Genomic DNA, 19,294 nt, shown 5'->3' with positions numbered 1-19,294 from the left:
CTCTCTCTCTCTCTCTCTCTCTCTCTCTCTCTCGCTCTCTCCTCTCTCTCTCTCTCTTCTCTCTCTCTCCTCTCTCTCTCTTCTCTCTCTTTCCTCTCTCTCCCTTCTCTCTTTCCCCTCTCTCTCTCTCTCTCTCTCTCTCTCTCTCTCCCTCTCCTCCTCTCTCTCTCTCTCCCCTCTCTCTCTCTCTCTCTCCTCCTCTCTCTCTCTCTCTCTCTCTCTCTCTCTCTCTCTCTCTCTCTCTCTCTCTCTCTCTCTCTCTCTCTCTCTCTCTCTCTCTCAGCAGAAGCAGACGTGTGAAACATCGCTCCGTAAAAGTGTTAATTTTTGGGTGGTTTAGAAGTGAGAGAGAGTGTTAAAAAGTTGTGTAAGGAATATCTGCATAGACCGGGGTTAGCCATGAGTGTTATCTAGCCGGAATATGCTGATACATAGGCACGAGAACTGCATTTCGTATAGAGGTCATCAAAGCCTCGTACGACAGGTAGACATCGGCGGCGAACACAAAACGCTGACGTGTGAAAGTGACGTGTGAAAGTGACGAGTCAATTAACTGTATCTGCCGATATTAGCAGAATGAACGAGGAATACGCCGAGTATCGATGCTCGGCATGTAAGAAGTCTATAAAAACTGAAGTAATCGCATGTAAGTCCTGTGTTAAGCTTTTCTTCCATCCAGGATGTGTATCTAAGCACAAAATTTATGATAAAAACCGCGAATTGGTGTCGTGTCCTGGCCCATTCGAGAAGTTCATTATTAGTGATGGTGATAAAGTAGCTGATATAAATAAAGCAGCGGCATTGGCAGGAAGAACAACGGGACCTGCAAAAATGAGTCCGGCGACAAGCAGCGGGAACAAAGTAGCAGCCGCGAGTGGAGCAGGGGATATTGATAGAAAAATAGATTGGCTTGTAAAAACAGTGAAAGAATTAAAAGATGAGACAGCATGTAGAAAGGAGATCAAGTCAATGATAAAAGAAATAGTCCGTGAGGAGATGGGAGGCATTAAACAGGAAATAGAAGAATTAAGAAAAATGTTAACGCAAGGAGCATGTGGACCATCAGGTGGAGCGACAAGAAAATATAGCGATGTGATTAAAGAAAGGAAAGAAGAAAATATCTTGATTATAAAACCAAAAGTACAACAAGAGAGTGAAATTACGAAGAAAACAATTAAAGATAAAATTGATATAACCAAGATGGAAATAGGAATTACCAAATTAAGAAAGGGAGGTAAAGGGACAGTGATCTTAGGATGTGAGACGGAAGAAGAGAAGGAAAAGCTAAAGGCGACGGTACAAGCGGCAATGGGTGAGGAGGTCAAGGTCTCTGAGCCACAGAAGAGGAAACCTAAGATTAAAATAATTAATGTTGGTGGAGACGAAATGAAAATGGAGGATGATGAATTGTTAGATACAATCAAGAAGCAGAATAGAATTGGCGAGGAATGCTGTATGCACTTAGTGAAGAAAATTTTAAGAGGAAAAAATAAGGATATTGAGCAAGGATCCGTAATAATTGAAGTGGATGAATGCACTCATAAATCACTAATAAACAGAGGAAAGATAAATTTAGGATGGCGAAAGTGTCCTATATTTAATTACATTAGTGTTAGAAGATGTTTTAAATGCTGGGGCTATTATCATATTGCCAAGAATTGCACGAGACAGGAAACATGCTATAAATGTGCAGGAAATCATAAGGCGAATGAATGTACGACGGCAAAGAAGAGGTGTGTAAATTGTACCTACAAGAATCAGACATACAACTTGAAGATAAATGTTGAACACGAGGCGCTGGATTCGGAATGTCCGACATTTAAGAAAGTACTGGAGGAGGAGAAAAAAAGAGCTGGCTGGGAAGATGCAAAATAGCAACCACAGGAAGAAGCGGAATTACTCTGGTATACGAATGCACAAAGCTTTTTGGCGCATAAGGATGAAATTCAACATCAGATTATGAAGAGGGTGAATCCTGCGATTCTAGCGTTATCCGAGACTAGATTGACTGTAGAAATTGAGGATAGTGAGGTCAATGTACCGGGGTACAGTATAGTTAGATGTGATGCTGAAAATAGAAATACAGGAGGAGTACTGTTATATGTTAGGGAGGATATTAAATTTAGGATAGTTGATAAGAAAAAGATAGTGTCAAACTGTTGGTGCGTGGTGGTAGAATTGAGAGAGAATTTGTTTAAAGGTATAATAGCAGTAGTGTATCATTCGCCGAGTGCGTCAAATGGCGATTTCGTGAGATTTCTGGAAGATACGGTCGAAGATTTAATAATAAAGTACGACTGTATAGTGATAGGGGACTTTAATATAGATATAATGGTAGATTCATTTTACACAAAGAAATTATTAACGGTAATGCAAAGCTTAGGGATGAGGCAGTATGTTGATTGTCCAACGCGAGTTACAAAAGATAGTCGAACGAGCATAGATTTAATTTTTTCGAATAAGGAAATAAAGGTACAAGTGAACGAGAAACCTAAAATAACGGACCATGCATGGCTAAAAGTAGAATTTAATATGAATAAAAAGGGAAATAAATATAAAGAATTTAGAGGCAGGGACTATAGTAAATTTAATGTAGATGAATTTCTTAGAATAATGGAAGAAAGAACTGAGCAAGGTCAAGGGCTGGATATAAGTATAAGGGCGGAGAGATTTGTTAATAGTATAGTAAGTGTATTGGACACTGTAGCACCTAAGAAAAAGTTCAAGATTCCGAAAGTATGGGAAGGGAAAAAGTGGTATTCAGATGAAATTAGAATGGCAGCAGATAGAAGGGATGAGGCTCACAGTAGAGCAATAAGCACAGGTAAGGAGCAGGACTGGGAATATTTCAAGAATGAACGAAATGCAGTAGTAAAACTTATCAGGGCAAAAAAGAAAGAATATTATGAGAATATGGTAGATAACAATAGGAGGGATCCTACAAAGATGTGGAAAACTTTGAAAGAATTAATTAAGGGTGAGCAAAGGGGTTCAGAAAACATCGATAATGTAGATTTTGAAATATTAGAAGACATGGAAGAATGCAATATAGCTGATAAATTTAATACATATTATGTAAAAAGTATTAGTAACATTGTGCAATCTATTAGTAATAAGGGGATAAAAGGCACAGATAAGAGACCTATTTATGTAATTGAGAATAAGGGGATTATGGAAAATTTTGAGTCAATTAGCGCAAGAGACCTGGAACAAATTGTTAGGGAACTACCACGAAAGAACGGAACAGAGGAAGGGATAAATAGTAATATACTGAAAATGGTGCTACCTGTGATAAAAGATGAGTTTGTTGGGGTAATAAATGATTCGCTTAGGACAGGTAAATTTCCAGAAGGATGGAAAACATCCACGATAATACCGATACCAAAGGTAAACAAACCAAAAAAAGCGAGCGAGTATAGACCGATTAATATGTTACCGATATATGAAAAAGTATTAGAGTTAGTTGTAAAAAAACAGTTGGAAAAATTTCTAGAAGACAATGAAATAATAACCGAATACCAATCGGGATTTAGGAAACAGCAGTCGTGTGAGACAGCAATTCAAAGTTTTATCGAGGAATGGAAGTTGATAATTGAGGAGAAAAAAATGGTGGGGGTGTTATTCCTGGATCTCAGAAGAGCGTTTGAGACAATAGATAGGGTAAGATTAGTGGAAAAATTATATCAGTATGGAATAAGAGGAGTGGTGTTGGAATGGATAATATCGTATTTAAGTAATAGAAAGCAGCAAGTTAGATTCAATGATATATGTTCTAAAATAATTGAGACAATATATGGCGTGCCACAGGGATCCGTATTAGGACCTCTATTGTTTATTTTGTATATAAATGATATAGTTAAAGTCTGTCCGGAGGGAAGTATATTTAGATTATTTGCAGATGACACGACCGCAAGTGTAACAGGTGAAAGTTGTGAGGAATTAGAAATAAAACTAAATATGGTGCTCGGTATACTTGAAGAATGGATGAATGTGAATATGTTAAAATGAATGCAGATAAAACCAAATATATGATAGTTAGAAGTATAAGGAAAGAAATAAAAACAGACATAATAGTAAAAAGTTTGGATGGAACTATAATTGAGCGTGTCGAAATAACGAAACATCTGGGTGTAATGATCGATAGTAAACTCCGTTGGGAGAATCACTGTGATTATATGTTAAAGAAAATAGGGAAAAAAGTGAGTTTTCTGAATAGAATAGGAAATGATATATCGGTGTACACTCGATGTGCTGTGTATAAGTCTATCATAGCGCCTCACTTTGAATATTGCGCAACGATGTTAGTAGGCATGGGTGAAACGCAACTGAATCGACTGCAAGTGGCACAAAACCGTGCCATGAGAGTCATACTGCAATGCTCGCGATATACAAAGGTAGAATTGATGCTGCAAACTCTTAAGTTTATGAATGTAAGACAGAGGCTAATGTACAATGTATGTATTTTTATTTTTAAGATAGTAAGAGGCATAATGCCAAAACATTTAAGTAATAGAATAGAAATAGTAGGAGATGTGAGTGGACGGCAAACGAGGCAGGCTGAGAATATTAGAATTCAATATCGCAGGACGAGAAGCGCACAGAAAAGTCTATTTTATGAAGGTTTGAATATGTATAACGCCCTACCGATAGAAATTAAACAATGCGAAAGAATTGAACCATTCAAACGTAGGTTAAGAGAATATATTGTACCTCATGTAGAGGAATTAATTTAAGGATATTTTATGTAAAAAATAGCCGAGAAGGCTAATAAAGCTCAATCAATCAATCAATCTCTCTCTCTCTCTCTCTAAAATGCTATAAATTGAAAATATTACTTTTTTATCGACTGAAATGCAATTCCGTCGTATACAATACTTTGAGATTCACTCAATTATTTCCTTAAAAATTGGAAAAATTTTGTAACCAATTTCCAAAAAAATACCGGTTCCTAAAAAGATCGGTAACGAAAAACTATACAGTTTGTAGCACTCCCCGGGAAATTCTACCCCTATTTTATATACAATTCTTTAAAATTCGGTCAATTATTTCTCGAAAAATTAGAAAAATTAAAAAAACCGGTTTCCAGAAAATCGGTAACAAAAAACTATACACTCTATAACACTCCTCGGAAAATTCTACCCCTATTTCATATACTTTTAGTAAAAATTCGATCCATTGGTTTCCGAGATCATAGCGAACAAAAAAAAGGCGAATTCGAAAAACTTCTGATACCGGTTTCCAAAAAGATCGGTAACAAAAAATTATACACTTTATGGCACTCCCCGGAAAATTCTACTCCTGTTTTATGTACAATTCTTTAAAATTCGGTCAATTATTTCTCGAAAAATTAGAAAAATTAAGAAAACCGTTTTCCAGAAAATCGGTAACGCAAAAATATACACTCTATAACATTCCCCGAAAAATTCTACCCCTATTTCATATACTTTTGGTAAAAATTCGGTCAAATAATTTCCGAGATCATAGCGAACAAAAAAGGCTGCAAACTCTGTTGCTTTATAATAATAGTATAGATATAGATGTTACCTCTTTAATTCTTTGTGATTAAAATGATTCTTTGTAATATTATAATTTTATCAAGGAGAATTAAAACTACTACCACTTGGGTTGATAGAAAGACCCTCAGGAATACAAAGATACATACCACTTGGGTTGAGTTAGGTAACACAATTTTGTTTTATTTTTTAAGAGTAGTTGCACTACAATTATTTTAAAGCAATATATATATTCTCTTTGTAGTTGGCGTAGTTTAAAGATTTCATTTATTTTTTTGAAATAACATATCACTTAGGTTGAGTTAGGTAACGCAATTTTGTGATATAATTTTGTTAAGGAGAAATAAGGCTACTATCACTTAGGTTGGTACGTATCACTTGGATTGAGTTTGGTAACGCAATTTTGTGATATAATAATAATTTTGTTAAGGTATATATGTATATATATATATATATATATTCTCTCTTTGTAATTGGCGCAGTATTAAAAGATTTCACATATTTTTTTTTTAAATAGATACCACTTGTTATTTAGGTTTTTTCGAAGTAGATATCACTTGGATTGAATAAAGTAACAATTTTGTAATTTAATAATTTTGTTAAAAAAAATTAAAGCTACTACCACCTAGGTTAGAATAGATTTTATTTATTTTTGAATTTAAAATTAATGATACTACCACTTGGTTTTTTTTTCGAGGTAAGAACCACGCGTGTACTTGGCACCCTTTTTTTACCTTTTTTGAAAAAGGTAATTTTGTACTGATATCATGCATTTTGTAGTGTTACGCATCCTCTTCTAAAAAAGGCATGTCATCGATACTCGAATCTATCGAAATATTGTTGTCGCTTTTCCGCAATGCGGATTGGTTCTCTTGTTGTGCTTATATACATTTACTTGAGATAATTATTTATCATTGAAAAAATTAATAATAATTTTCCACTAATTATTAATTTTCAAATGAGTAGTAATTCACTTTTGACAAACTACTAATTATTTTAATAATCTACTAATTAGAAAAGATCTACAATCTAACGAATTACTAAATTTTAAGTAATGGATAATTACCTAAATATTAATTTTTTAGATAAGACGCGAATTATGCGGGAGATGTGACCCGAAACGGAGATAGAGAGGATACAGTCGGAGTGTGACGCTCAATTAAATTGGATTTTTCATAAACACTTTAAATACACATATTTTATATTTAACTAATAGATCCGAGATACCTTTCACATTAGCGATATACATGAACAATAAAACTTACATTTAGCGAATATAATTAATGGATCTGAGATATACATTTATTTTACACTAGCGATATATATTAGGGATATTTTTGAGGTTCTTATACAGATTGTCGTCAGCTAATTATAATTGGGGTAGACGAAGCAGAAGACAGTACAGATAGGGAGAAGAAAACATAATTATTTTTAAGCCGCAGAATATAGTAATACGTTAGTTATTAAGTCGACCTTTACAGATAAGTGTTGTCACGTCTTCTCACGCCCGAGGCGCACGACGGATCAAAAGGGTTAGGGAGAGAAGGATGGTGAGCCTCTCCGACGATTCCTCGCACAGTCCGGCAATTTGACACGAAATTGTAGTGTTGGGCGCCAGACGCGTCCACTAAGTACGCTAAGATCGCGAACACCCGAAAGAAACGCAAAACGCAATGAATCCGGTGTGCGAGAGATCGGCCAGCTCGACCTAACGGTTATGGGCGGGGTTGATGAAGGGCAGCGCAAGATTCGGCGAGGTGACGCATAAATCACACACTCACATATTTAATGAAAATTAAGAACAAGGTTTATTGTAAATAATAGAGTAAATATTAAACAAAAAAAATAAAGAGAATGATTAAATCGCGGAACTCAGAAACGAAACTGACTAGGTCAGACATTAGATGATATTACCAAGGTTGAGTTAACAAAATTAGATAACGTAGCATGAAAGAAAGATAAATTTTGAACTTGAATTAAACACAGTAGAACAGAACCCAAGGCGCAATAATAATCCAGAGTAATGAACGCAAATTATACTGTACAGCGCCACGCTCGGCGCGCAAGAACGCAATTGTCACAATCGCGAAGGGATTCTGTCGCCAATGGATCCTAAACCTAACGCGAATGATCGCACGGCCCTTACTACGGGGTATAATGTTCGCGAGAATCTCACGACGACGCAATATCTAACGCCAGAACGCTAGGCGTAACGTGGAACATCGCACGCGATTACACGGAATAGACGAGGACACGAAACACTAAATCTGACGCAAACGGAAAGGATAACATTCAAACGCAAATGATAATTCACGCAGGTAATAGTCTAACGCCATTAGGCATCCCACGCGAGTGATATCCTAACGCAAGTAGTAACGCGAATAATATCCTAACGCCACCGAACGCGAGTAATAACCCAACGCGAGTAATAATTCAACGCGAGTAATATCTGAACGCAATTATTCTAACGCGAGAAACAACCGAACGCGAATAATATTCTAACGCGAATAATAGTTCAACGCGAGTAATATCTGAACGCAATTAAATATCGAACAGGGGTATCACGGTAATGGCGCGTGAAACCTTAGTTTCCGCGGCACGCATTCCGACGCCGTGAAGCACGCGGTCGCGAACACGGAAGTCGCGAGAAATGGCGAATTCGCTACATCGAAGCCCGTTGTGAGCGCCTACCGCGATCTCCAAGGGCTTGCAAATTTCGGTTGCGATCCCGTGGCCACAAAACCATTCCGGCGCCCCTCGCTTTCGCTGTCGATCGCTAAATAAACGCCTTGTCGGCGGATAACACTAATTACCGAAATTATTCCCGAGCGAGAGCGCGACCCGGAGAGCGGTGTCGTGGCTTTACATGTACTCGAAATTACCCGAGGCAACCTTACCGGAAGTTTGCTTCCTCTCGGGGTTCCTTGCCGTCGTCAGGGAATGACTGGTTGCCCAGAGTAGGAACGCGAAGAGCACCGCAGTTGCGGCGGTGTCCGGATCTTCCCCTCGGACCTTGAAAATCCAGGAGAGGGCCACGTGGAGGTGTCGCGCCGGTTCGTACCCATATCCGCAGCAGGTCTCCAAGGTAAAGAGCCTCTAGTCGATAGACTAATGTAGGTAAGGGAAGTCGGCAAATTGGATCCGTAACTTCGGAATAAGGATTGGCTCTGAGGAGCGGGGCGTGTCGGGCTTGGTCGGGAAGCGGGTTTGGCTGACGTGCCGGGCCTGGGCGAGGTGAACCGATCGGCGTTCTCGCGCCGGTCCCGGGGATCCGAGCTCGGTCCCGTGCCTTGGCCTCCCGCGGATCTTCCTTGCTGCGAGGCTTCCGTGGCGGCGCGAGCCGTCGTGGTCGTCCTCTAGGCGGCTTCTAACCATGGAGCTCCGAGGGGGGTGAGGGGCGGGGGTACCGCGGGGGGGGGGGGGGTATACCGCGGGGAGGGGGGTACCGCGTTCGCGTTTTTTGCCACGCCGCGGGCGGGGAGGGGGAGGGGGGTAACGCGTTCGCGTTTTTTTTTGCCACGCCGCGGGCGGGGAGGAAGAGGGGGGTAACGCGTTCGCGTTTTTTTGCTGCGCCTCGGCGGGGAGGGGGAGGGGGGTACCGCGTTTTCGGGCGCCGCGGGGGAGGGGTCCGCGGGATGAGGGGACCCGCGTTCGCGTTTTCGGGCGCCGCGGGGGGAGGGGATACCGCGTTTTCGGGCGCCGCGGAGGAGGGGTTCGCGGGGTGAGGGGACCCGCGTTCGCGTTTTCCGGCGCCGCGGGGAGGGGGAGGGAGGTACCGCGTTTTCGGGCGCCGCGGGGTGAGGGGACCCGCGTTCGCGTTTTCGCCGCGCCGTGGGGTGAGGGGACCCGCGTTCGCGTTTTCGCCGCGCCGCGGGAGAGGGGCCCGCGTGCAACGGCCGCGCCGGTCCGCGTGACGTCACACGGCACGCTCCCGCTCGCGTTATCTCCCCCTCGTAGATGTTTTCTCGCGCCCCCGTCCCCCGTTCGCGCGCGTCTTCTCGTTAGCGCGCGGTCCCTCTCGCTCCCGGCCCCCGTTCGCGCGCGTCTTCTCGTTCGCGCGGTCCCTCTCGCTCCCGTTCCCCGTTCGCGCGCGTCTTCTCGCTCCAACTCGGGTGATCTCGTTCATTCTCCATTATATTTAAACTTATTTAATGTATAAATAATATTATATGTTAAGCTTTTTTAAACATATTTAAATTATAATGTTTTATATGAATCATATATAATCTTTTTTTTTACTATTATTATAAAATTATTTGCCCTATTTAAGCATCACTATTACTAGCTTATCTAAAGGGAATGGAATCGGCGAAATAACGGAAAACAAATACAGATTTTAAAAATTGTTTTTTTATATTTTAAATTTTGAAGTTATACATTTCTTCAAATAATGTATTTGAAGTATTTTTAAAATAATTTTACCAAATTTCCGGCTCGTAGATACGCATTCCGCACAAAATTTGTAGGTCGAATATGTCTTCCTCGCCGCTCTGCTCCCATATTAGATCGTTGGCTTCACGATCAATCGATCTGAAATAGCGAGTCCACCTTTGATGCTCCAAATTCAAGAAGCCATCGATTCTCACCTCATCACGATATATCTGTCGCTGAAATCAGATTACATAAAATTAAAAAAATGTTAAAAATATAAAGATATGAAGTATACATACCCGGCCACGAAGAATTCGAATTCTCACCATGTCTGTAACGCGCACCTCAACGATGGGTATGTTATCAACCCATACTATCTGTAAAAGTTATATACCAGTTAATATTTACAAATTTACACTTTAATCGCGAATTGTTATACACACCCCAGTCGCAGGATAAGATATTTGAATCACATCTTCAATATAAGCCATTATGTAGCAGTTATGTAACAAAATGTATGTAATAAGCCGTATGTTTGCAAAGAGAGACTGTGCTCTGACCCGAGGCAGAGCTCAATTTATAGGGAACGAAAAATGTAGAGAGAGGGTTGTACGTGATTTATCTGTGACATATTATATTATCAAAAACTAGCTGTCATGAAAAATAATCTTCTACTTACCGTTGCATCTTGCAATCGCGGGTGGATACTCTGAACCGCTATCGAATAAAATGAGAAGCGAGGATGCGCGTGATTTATCTGAGGCATATTATGTTATACGAAAATAATTCTTGCGAGAAAAAAGACAGCTATTGAACAAGTATCAAACAACTAAAACATCTTTAAAACAGCTATTGAACAACTATCAAACATCGTTAAAACATCTTTTAAACATCTTTAAAACAGCTATTGAACAACTATCAAACATCGTTAAAACATCTTTTAAACAACTAAAACATCGTTAAAACGTCTTTCAAAACAACTAAAACGTCTTTAAAAACATCTTTTAAACAACTATCAAACAACTAAAACATCTTTAAAAACAACTATCAAACAACTAAAACATCTTTAAAACACCTTTTGAACAACTAAAACATCTATATTATACTACAAACTATGTGGGAAAAGGAAATAAAGCATTTATATATACATATATAGTTTATTTTAAAAAATCATAATTATTTCTGGTGTTGCGACCAGTTAAATATTTTTAATACATTTTGTAATGCGCAATTCTTAACATGTTTTTCACATCGTATAGTATTAGTAACATCTAGATTATTTAAAGATTCGATATCTTCGTAATCGGCATCCAAAGTCTCAATGTTTAGATTTTTTCTCGTTTTATTCTCAAGCAGATCCACCAGCCATTCTCGTTTCTGGCATCCCTTGACGTACACAAGAGTCGACGTCTCGTCGCCCTCTCCAAGCACGGCCGATGTAATTAGATGTTTCGCCATGCTGTACGGCACGTTTCCATCCTCCCATCGTAGTCCATGGTGATTTGCAATCAACCAGGAAGCGCATGACTTGTCGGATTTCATGAGGAGACTCCATGGCATGGGACATGTAAAAATGTAATGCGCCAAAACGGTCCCGTTTTTCAGAACCGCCACCTCCTTTACGACAAATTTCATCCCGACGGCGAATCCTTGCAGATCAACAAACGTTGGTACGATCATGACGAAACAACGGAACAATCTGTATCTTATCGCGGTACATCAGTGCCTCTTATATCGCAATACCAGCTGATATTGCAATTTACATGATTTTGCGCACTACGTTCGACAACGGACAGTATTTGATTACGCGATCATGCAAGATGAGACAATAAGCGGTAGTATTTGCCGGTACATTCTCTTTACAGTCAAATTCTATTCGCACATCCACGGTGGCGCTCTTGACAGATTCGTTTTGTCGCGAGCAATCAATGACAACAAAAGGCCCTTTTGTCAGGAATGTAACCACGGTGCAAAGCGTATCGAAGCAGTCGTATCCGTAATAAGCTTTACGAAAACGCGCATACATATCGAAAAGGACGGCGTATCGATTTTTGCCAAAATCCAGATTCAAGTCGTCGTACGGATAAAATTCAGAGTTTAGATAAAGTTTCACGTTAGTCAAGTTACAGTCATCGAATACGCTAACATCTTGCGACATGATATTCTTGCGCCCGGTCTGCAGCGCAAAGATAACGTACCGCGGCTTCTCCAGCTGAGTCGCCGTTTTGACGGCCCACGAATGCTTGGTCGTGCTCTGCAACATGGGGTACTCGTACAGATCCCACGAACGGAAACTAACACTAAGATATTGCCCGCTTTCCAAGGCCCGTAGCATGGATAGCTTATTGATCTCGTTTAATGTGACGTGAGGCATTCGCCACTGTACTTTAAACAATTCAATTTCCGGCTCCGTCGCAGGATTTCCTACAATGCAATTGTTATCGCTGCGCGCTCGTATCAAAATTAATTCGTGACGAGCGTTAACAACCATGCGTTTGTAATCCTTACAAAAGCCCAACAATGTGTTGAGCGGTACGCAAAAGTTGAAATATCCCTCCGGGTGAAAAGATGAAATGTCCCATCCAGCATTTTGCATAATTTTTGCTTTGTCATTTGTAAACGATACATAGTTCTTGATGGTACTGGTTATTCCAACGTTTCTGTTGCGATCAATCTCCACGCCATTGAGCTCGTATCGAATTTCATCAAACATGAACGCCACGCAATTATTCGCAAGCGTTGTCTCAGACTCGTCATTTTTTCTCTTTATCGTCAATCTTCCTTCAACGTAGAGAAAGCTCTCGCACGGCAACGTGTATAAATCCTGCTGTTATATGGGTATTCTTATCTCATCGTTATGTCCGAACGTTGTGTTGGCGTACGGATTGTACGTGTGTGTCTCAATCTTGACGACGCTGTCGTCAAAGATCGGTTCACCTTCAATGTTTAAGATATTAGCCATTTCGTACGACGAAACCCAATGATTTCAAAAATTCAACGTTCGACGCAGTGAGTTTCTTCTTTGGCGATCGGATTGTCTCTCTAATTTTGTTTCTCGTCTGTTGCACCTGCTCAGCTTCGTTCAGTACGAGCAACCCACGTTATCGCTGTCGTCTTCGTACATGCAGTCTAACGGTGATCTCCTCTCCACGAAAATCAATCAATCGACCGTCCTGATCCACGACGCGAAGCGTCAAGTCCGAAATGCTCCGTACAATGATCGGAAGGTAAATGATCTGTGCCGGCGTTTCCGATATCTTATATCCTGGAGGCACACTCGGTGAAAACTCGTGTATCGTGTGCACGTACTTGTCGTTGCTACACCCGCGGTCACGTTACACTCTATGCGAATGATGTTTACGTTGATGATATTTATCGGAACATCCGATTCGTGCCATTGTCGCGATTCCAGCACGCGATTCGCTGAAAATCCCAGCAGCGATCCAATGTTGTTCGGTTTGGTGAAATTTATCCGATAAGCGCACTTGATTTCGCTCTTCATCGTATTGTTATTAGCCCGAATAATAATCAATGGGTGCGGTTCATCTTCGTTTGTCGAGACATAACTGGATTGGTTCCATAAAATAGCGCGTTTCAGATACATGTCTATATCACGCAGTTCGTACGATCCTTCGGGAATGGTAATCTCCTTGTCGTCGTCGTCATAGTAGAATTTATTGTTCGACGAATTTACATTCGGTATCGTGTGATAGGTTTCAAAATCTGTCAGACCGAGCTCGTAATCGCCATCGCTCAAATCCAAGGCGGGAAAGTAGCTTACCGCGAGGATGCTGCTCTTGCCGGTGAGCGTAAATGTCAGTGACATGTTTGAATGAATACTGAGATTAAACAGCGTAACGCCGGTCTTTAAATTGATTGTCAACCGACTGTAGAAAACGCAGACACAGTTGTTCGCATATGCTCTGATTGTATCGCTGATAAGGCGTGCGATTGTACTCTATTACATTGTTCTTTAGATACTGCGCCAATTCTCTCGGTGGTCGAAGATTGCCAAAACTGTCGAAATATATGGCACGATCTCCCCTCTTCGCGTACGCCACTCAGTGAGTACCCGGTCCCTCAGTCAGTATTATCCAAATTCACGATACCGCTCTCGTTTCGACGTATACCGCCGATCGGTAACGAGTCGCGCATGAAAATACCTCTAAAATATGGAATGCGCATACGTTTTTCCAGTTGTTGCAGTTGTACGTTGGTAGTTACACCCTTGGGGATTTTTAGCGTCTCTTCGACGTTTTTTTTTTCTCGAGACTCCCCGTCCGCGTTTGTACAGAGCGAGATAAAGTCCGTGACCTTCCATGGCGCGATTGTGACGTTGCATCTCTTCCAGCTGACGCCGCGCGGCTTTGTTATCATTCACGGCCTTTGCGACTCCCGCCGCTCCGCCGACCAACGAGCCGAGAACCCCTAATAACGGCAGGATCGGCAGAATACCGCCGTGTTTCGCTACCGGAAGTATTCGCTTGTTCTTTTTCTTTTTCTTAGTTTTCAAACCCATACCAAGTTTCGTTTTAGCCTTCATGGCCGCCCAGACGGCTGTAGCTGCAGCTCTCTCTCCGAGAGTCGAATCGTTCGCGGTGACACGTTTTCGCGCTTTCGCGGCGAGTATATTGTCTGCCACGTGTCGTTCTGCGAGATCGTTGCTACGCGAGTAGGCTATGTCGTGCTCGCGACACGCTGCGTCCAATGGATTAATACCCCGATCACCTCTTGCCAATCGTGTTTCTAAATGAGTTCCCGGACCGCAAAATTGATAGCCGGGAATGTGTAATTCGATCGAAAGCGCGTTTATCGCGCGATTTAACAGACCTCGACCCCTTCGGTGGCATTCGCCGCAGTTTTTTATCAACGGCGGCGGACCGTCGATGTGGGTTTGCTGACTCGGCAAATTATAATGTATTAAACAGCGACGATATTGCTGAACCTCCGAATCTGCCTTGATATGTTCGGAAAGCTTATCCCACAAATAATCTATGTAATTATAAAACTGTCGTAGTAGAATGACCTTTCCCGGGAAAAAATATTCATATCTGATCATATATGATCATATCAATTTGGACATGTATGGTCAGATATGGAAATTGGGCAGATCTGAGGATATATGATCTGGTATTATTGTATATGTTAATATTTGATCAGGTATGATCAGGTACGAACTGACACATCCGTATTTCATCAGGTGTGATCTGATACGTATGCATTTTAACATATATGTCCATGTATGATCATATACCACTTTATTATAAGAGTGGACTTCACGATATAACTGATACAAAAATTGTGTCGCTCCGAGACAGCGTCGCGCGAGAATAGCGCGAGACAGTGTCGTGTCTTTTTGATGCCGTTCTTATAACACTGTTTGTCAAATTTTAAATACGAGAAACAGATTACATCGAATGCCATCTATCGGATACTTTGAGATGCGATATTCTGATCTGATCATATATAATCATATATGCTTATACAGGGTGTCACTGAATGTTTGGTACTTTTCTCATATTTAGATAGAGCGAGCCAAACTGAGTCGAAAAGTCATGTACCATTTTGCAATTTTCGCGATAGTTGATGAGTTATTAATGATTAAAAATCGCCGTATTGGCCCTTTTTTCCAAGCGCGCGGTGAGATGCGCGGTGAGATGCGGCCGCCCCGCGGTCGGCGCGCGGGCAGTTGTTTACTACAAGCGGCGATGATGACACGCCGCGACGCACGAGCGGCGCGTAACGCCGGGCCCCCGTCCTGAGCGATGATAGTTTCTCGCCTTTTTTAAACAGAAATAAAATTTTCTAACAACATAGAAAAATTTTTTGTGCGTACGTATGTACATACGTGTGTACATGCATACACACAGGAACATATCGATTGTACTGCTTAAAAAAGCGATTACTCAATTTACTTTTTTTCTTTTAGTAAGTAACGGTTGTCTTTAAGAAAGAATATTTTCTTGATGATAGTCTTAAAATGTACAAATTTTAGAAAGAGTCTTTATCATGTACTCGAAAGAAGAATTTATACTCCTTCAAAGAACATAATAAAATTTTATCAAAGAAAAGTCAAAATAATAAATAAAGTAATATGAGGACCCTCGAGATTAAAATAGGAGAAGTCAAGGCTATGAGGGTCAGACGCAGATCACAGTGCGTAATATCAGAAATAACTGATTTATTCGTCGTTTTGATACATTACATCGATCCGTACGTTTCGGCTCAGTTTTGAGCCATCTTCAGCGGTAGTTACAGAAATTAAGTTACACGTTCTCCGTACCGTATGGTGAGTATACTGATTCAAAGTATCAGAAAAATAGACCAATTGATCCATATCTGTAAATTTGTTCAATTAATGTTGAGATATTAAAAAGATCCCTTAGGAAACTCACCATTCGGTCTGAAAAACGTGGAATACAGAGCCATGTACATAATGAATACTCTCTGCGAGAAGACTTGACGATCTTATCGACACGACACATGCACAGCAATGATATGAAAGGTCTTGCAAGAAGAGGCATGTCGTAGGTCAACACACCGGCGAGGATTATAACAAAGCACGATTTGACACCGTCTCAAAATGACACGGATTTTTTGCATCATGCATATGTCACGGTTTTGAGCAAATTGTAATCCATGCTCATGAACTTTGGTCGTTGGCAAATCGGGGTTTTACTATTGGTACATGTAATATTGTGACGGTGTCAAATCGTGCTTTGTTATAATCCTCGCCGGTGTGTTGACCTACGACATGCCTCTTCTTGCAAGACTTTTCATATCATTGTGTGTCGTGTCGACAAGATCGTCAAGTCTTCTCGCAGAGAGTATTTATTATGTAAATGGCTCTGTATTCCACGTTTTTCAGACCGAATGGTGAGTTTTCTAAGGGATTTTTTTAATATCTTAATATTAATTGAACAAATTTAAAGATATGGATCAATTGGTCAATGTTTCTGATACTTTGAATCAGTAAACTACTCACCATACGGTACGGAGAACGTGTAATTTAACTTCTGTAACTAACTACCGCTGAAGATGGCTCAAAGCTGAGCCGAAACGTACGGATCGATGTAATGTATCAAAACAACGAATAAATCAGTTATTTCTGATATTACGCACTGTGATCTGCGTCTGACCCTCATAGCCTTGACTTCTCCTATCAAAATAATTAGCAAATCGAATTTTTGTTTTAATTTTATATTCTTAACTGAAGAACTAAATAATTAGAATTTAGAATATTATTTATTTTAAGTAATATTATCAAGAAAACATTTTTTCTAAAGATCATCGTTACTTAAAAGAAGAGAAAACTGAGAAATTGGTTTTCTTAGCACTATTATTTTTTTGCGTGTGCGTATACGGCATGCCATTTTACTATTTAATACCATCATAAAAATTCTACCAAATTAAATTGATACTCAAAGAAAAGAAATTATTATTGTGTCTAGACATACTTATAATTTATCGAATTATTGTTAAGCTATAATTGAAAATGCAGAATTACAATTATGTCTAGACAAAATATTAATTCTGAATTTATTTTACGTTATGACATAAAAAATTTTCGGGAATTAAAATTATGTACATAATTGTAATTCCCGAATTTTACTTATGTACGCAATTTAAATACTTGAATTTCTATTATGTACACAATTGTAATTCTGGAATTACTTTTTTTTTTTGGTAAGTAACGAGGTTCTTTAAGAAAGAATATTTTCTTGATAATAATCTTAAAATGTATTCATCACAAATAGAAAAAGTCTTTATCATGTATTGGAAAAAAGAATTTATACTCCTTCAAAGAACATTATAAAATTTTATCAAAGAAAAGTCAAAATAATAAGCAAATCGAATTTTTGTTTTAATTTTATAATCTTAATTGCAGAATTAAACAATTTGAATTCAGAATATTACTTGTTTTAAGTAAAGAGAGTAAACAGTTACTTAAAAGAAGAGAACTAAAATAGAGAAATTGGTTTTCTTAGCACTAGAATAATATTTTTTGCGTGTGAATTTTGCGGACATAAATAACAATCGCGATATAAGATCGCGAGCCAAAAAATAAGTATTTTTTCTTTCTGTGGCAAGAAAATGATAGAGCGCTATCATTTCCACACACTACCTTGCGGCAGATAGCATGGTGTATTTTTTTAAGTGGTATTCTTAGTAGGTCTAATCCACTTTGTATTAAAATATTGTCATATTTTAATGAAAGAACTGTTCGAAGTGCCTTCCTCGTTCTCGTATACAGAGTTCGGCCCTTCGATTAATATTGCGCGTCGCGCGGTGCGCCATTTCCGGCGTGATGGTATCGAAAGCTGCGAGAATTTCTTCTCGTACCTCAGTTTCTGTACCACCACGCCGGTGTACTCGACTAAATCTTTAATGTAACCCCAAACGAAATAGTCGAGCACGTTAATATCCGGCGACCGCGCCGGCCAAATGATTGTGCCACTTCGACCCATCCATCTGTCCAGATATCGCGCGTCTAAAACATTTCGCGCCTGTCGCGAAAAATGCGCATTTTCCAGTACGATGGGGCTCCTGCGGATTTTTCGCGAAAGGCGCGAAATGTTTTAGACGCGCGATATCCAGACAGATGGATGGGTCGAGGTGGCCTAATCATTTGGAAAAAGGCACTTCAAACAGTTCTTGCATTAAAATATGAGAATATTTTAATGCAAAGTGGATTAGACCTACTGGGGGTACCATTGCACTTAAAAAAATGCGCCATGCTATCTGACGCAAGGTGGTGTGTGGAAATGATAGCGCTCTATCATTTTCTTGCCACAAAAAGAAAAAATAATTATTTTTTTTTCTCTTCCTTTTTTTAAGCGAAGAGCGATTAGACCGTCGTGAGACAGGTTAGTTTTACCCTACTGATGACCAGTCATTGCGATAGTAATCCTGCTCAGTACGAGAGGAACCGCAGGTTCGGACATTTGGTTCACGCACTCGGTCGAGCGGCCGGTGGTGCGAAGCTACCATCCGTGGGATTATGCCTGAACGCCTCTAAGGCCGTATCCTCTCTAATCATAATGAATACTCTTTGCGAGAAGACTTGACGATCTTGTCGACACGACACACAATGATATGAAAGGTCTTGCAAGAAGAGGCATGTCGTAGGTCAACACACCGGCGAGGATTATAACAAAGCACGATTTGACACCGTCACAATATTGCATGTATACCAATAGTAAAACCCCGATTTGCCAACGACCAAAGTTCATGAGCATGGATTACAATTTGCTCAAAACCGTGACATATGCATGATGCAAAAAATCCGTGTCATTTTGAGACGGTGTCAAATCGTGCTTTGTTATAATCCTCGCCGGTGTGTTGACCTACGACATGCCTCTTCTTGCAAGACCTTCCATATCATTGCTGTGCATGTGTCGTGTCGATAA

The 19,294-nt window shown here is 40.1% G+C and overlaps 2 protein-coding genes and 1 long non-coding RNA gene across 3 annotated transcripts in view; all 3 read left to right on the top strand.

The window, feature by feature from the left end:
* The first annotated feature begins 364 nt into the window (after positions 1 to 364).
* LOC139786091 (uncharacterized) lies at positions 365 to 1,991 on the top strand. Its single transcript, XM_071725249.1, has one exon. The coding sequence runs from the start codon at positions 577 to 579 to the stop codon at positions 1,873 to 1,875; it is 1,299 nt and encodes a 432-aa protein (XP_071581350.1). The 5' UTR covers positions 365 to 576; the 3' UTR covers positions 1,876 to 1,991.
* LOC139786093 (uncharacterized) lies at positions 1,960 to 4,008 on the top strand. The gene has a single exon (XM_071725251.1). It carries the CDS (start codon positions 1,960 to 1,962, stop codon positions 4,006 to 4,008), a length of 2,049 nt encoding a protein of 682 aa, XP_071581352.1.
* Positions 4,009 to 11,473: 7,465 nt separating this feature from the next.
* LOC139786092 (uncharacterized) overlaps positions 11,474 to 19,294 on the top strand; it is a 29,018-nt gene continuing 21,197 nt past the window's right edge. Inside the window, exon 1 of the long non-coding RNA XR_011722174.1 lies at positions 11,474 to 11,554. This is a non-coding gene — a long non-coding RNA (uncharacterized lncRNA). The remainder of the gene's footprint in view (positions 11,555 to 19,294) is intronic.

This window comes from Temnothorax nylanderi, unplaced genomic scaffold, assembly GCF_030848795.1.
Source record: "Temnothorax nylanderi isolate EJ_2023f unplaced genomic scaffold, tnyl_v1.0 TNYL_tig0954_pilon, whole genome shotgun sequence".
In the NCBI taxonomy this organism is placed as follows: domain Eukaryota; kingdom Metazoa; phylum Arthropoda; class Insecta; order Hymenoptera; family Formicidae; genus Temnothorax; species Temnothorax nylanderi.
This window is presented reverse-complemented; position numbering and strand designations above follow the sequence as displayed.

What these genes read in the sequence shown, in the direction of transcription:
- LOC139786093 (XM_071725251.1), top strand. Translation starts at nt 1,960, where the DNA reads ATGAAGAGGGTGAATCCTGCGATTCTAGCGTTATCCGAGACTAGATTG.
- LOC139786091 (XM_071725249.1), top strand. Translation starts at nt 577, where the DNA reads ATGAACGAGGAATACGCCGAGTATCGATGCTCGGCATGTAAGAAGTCT.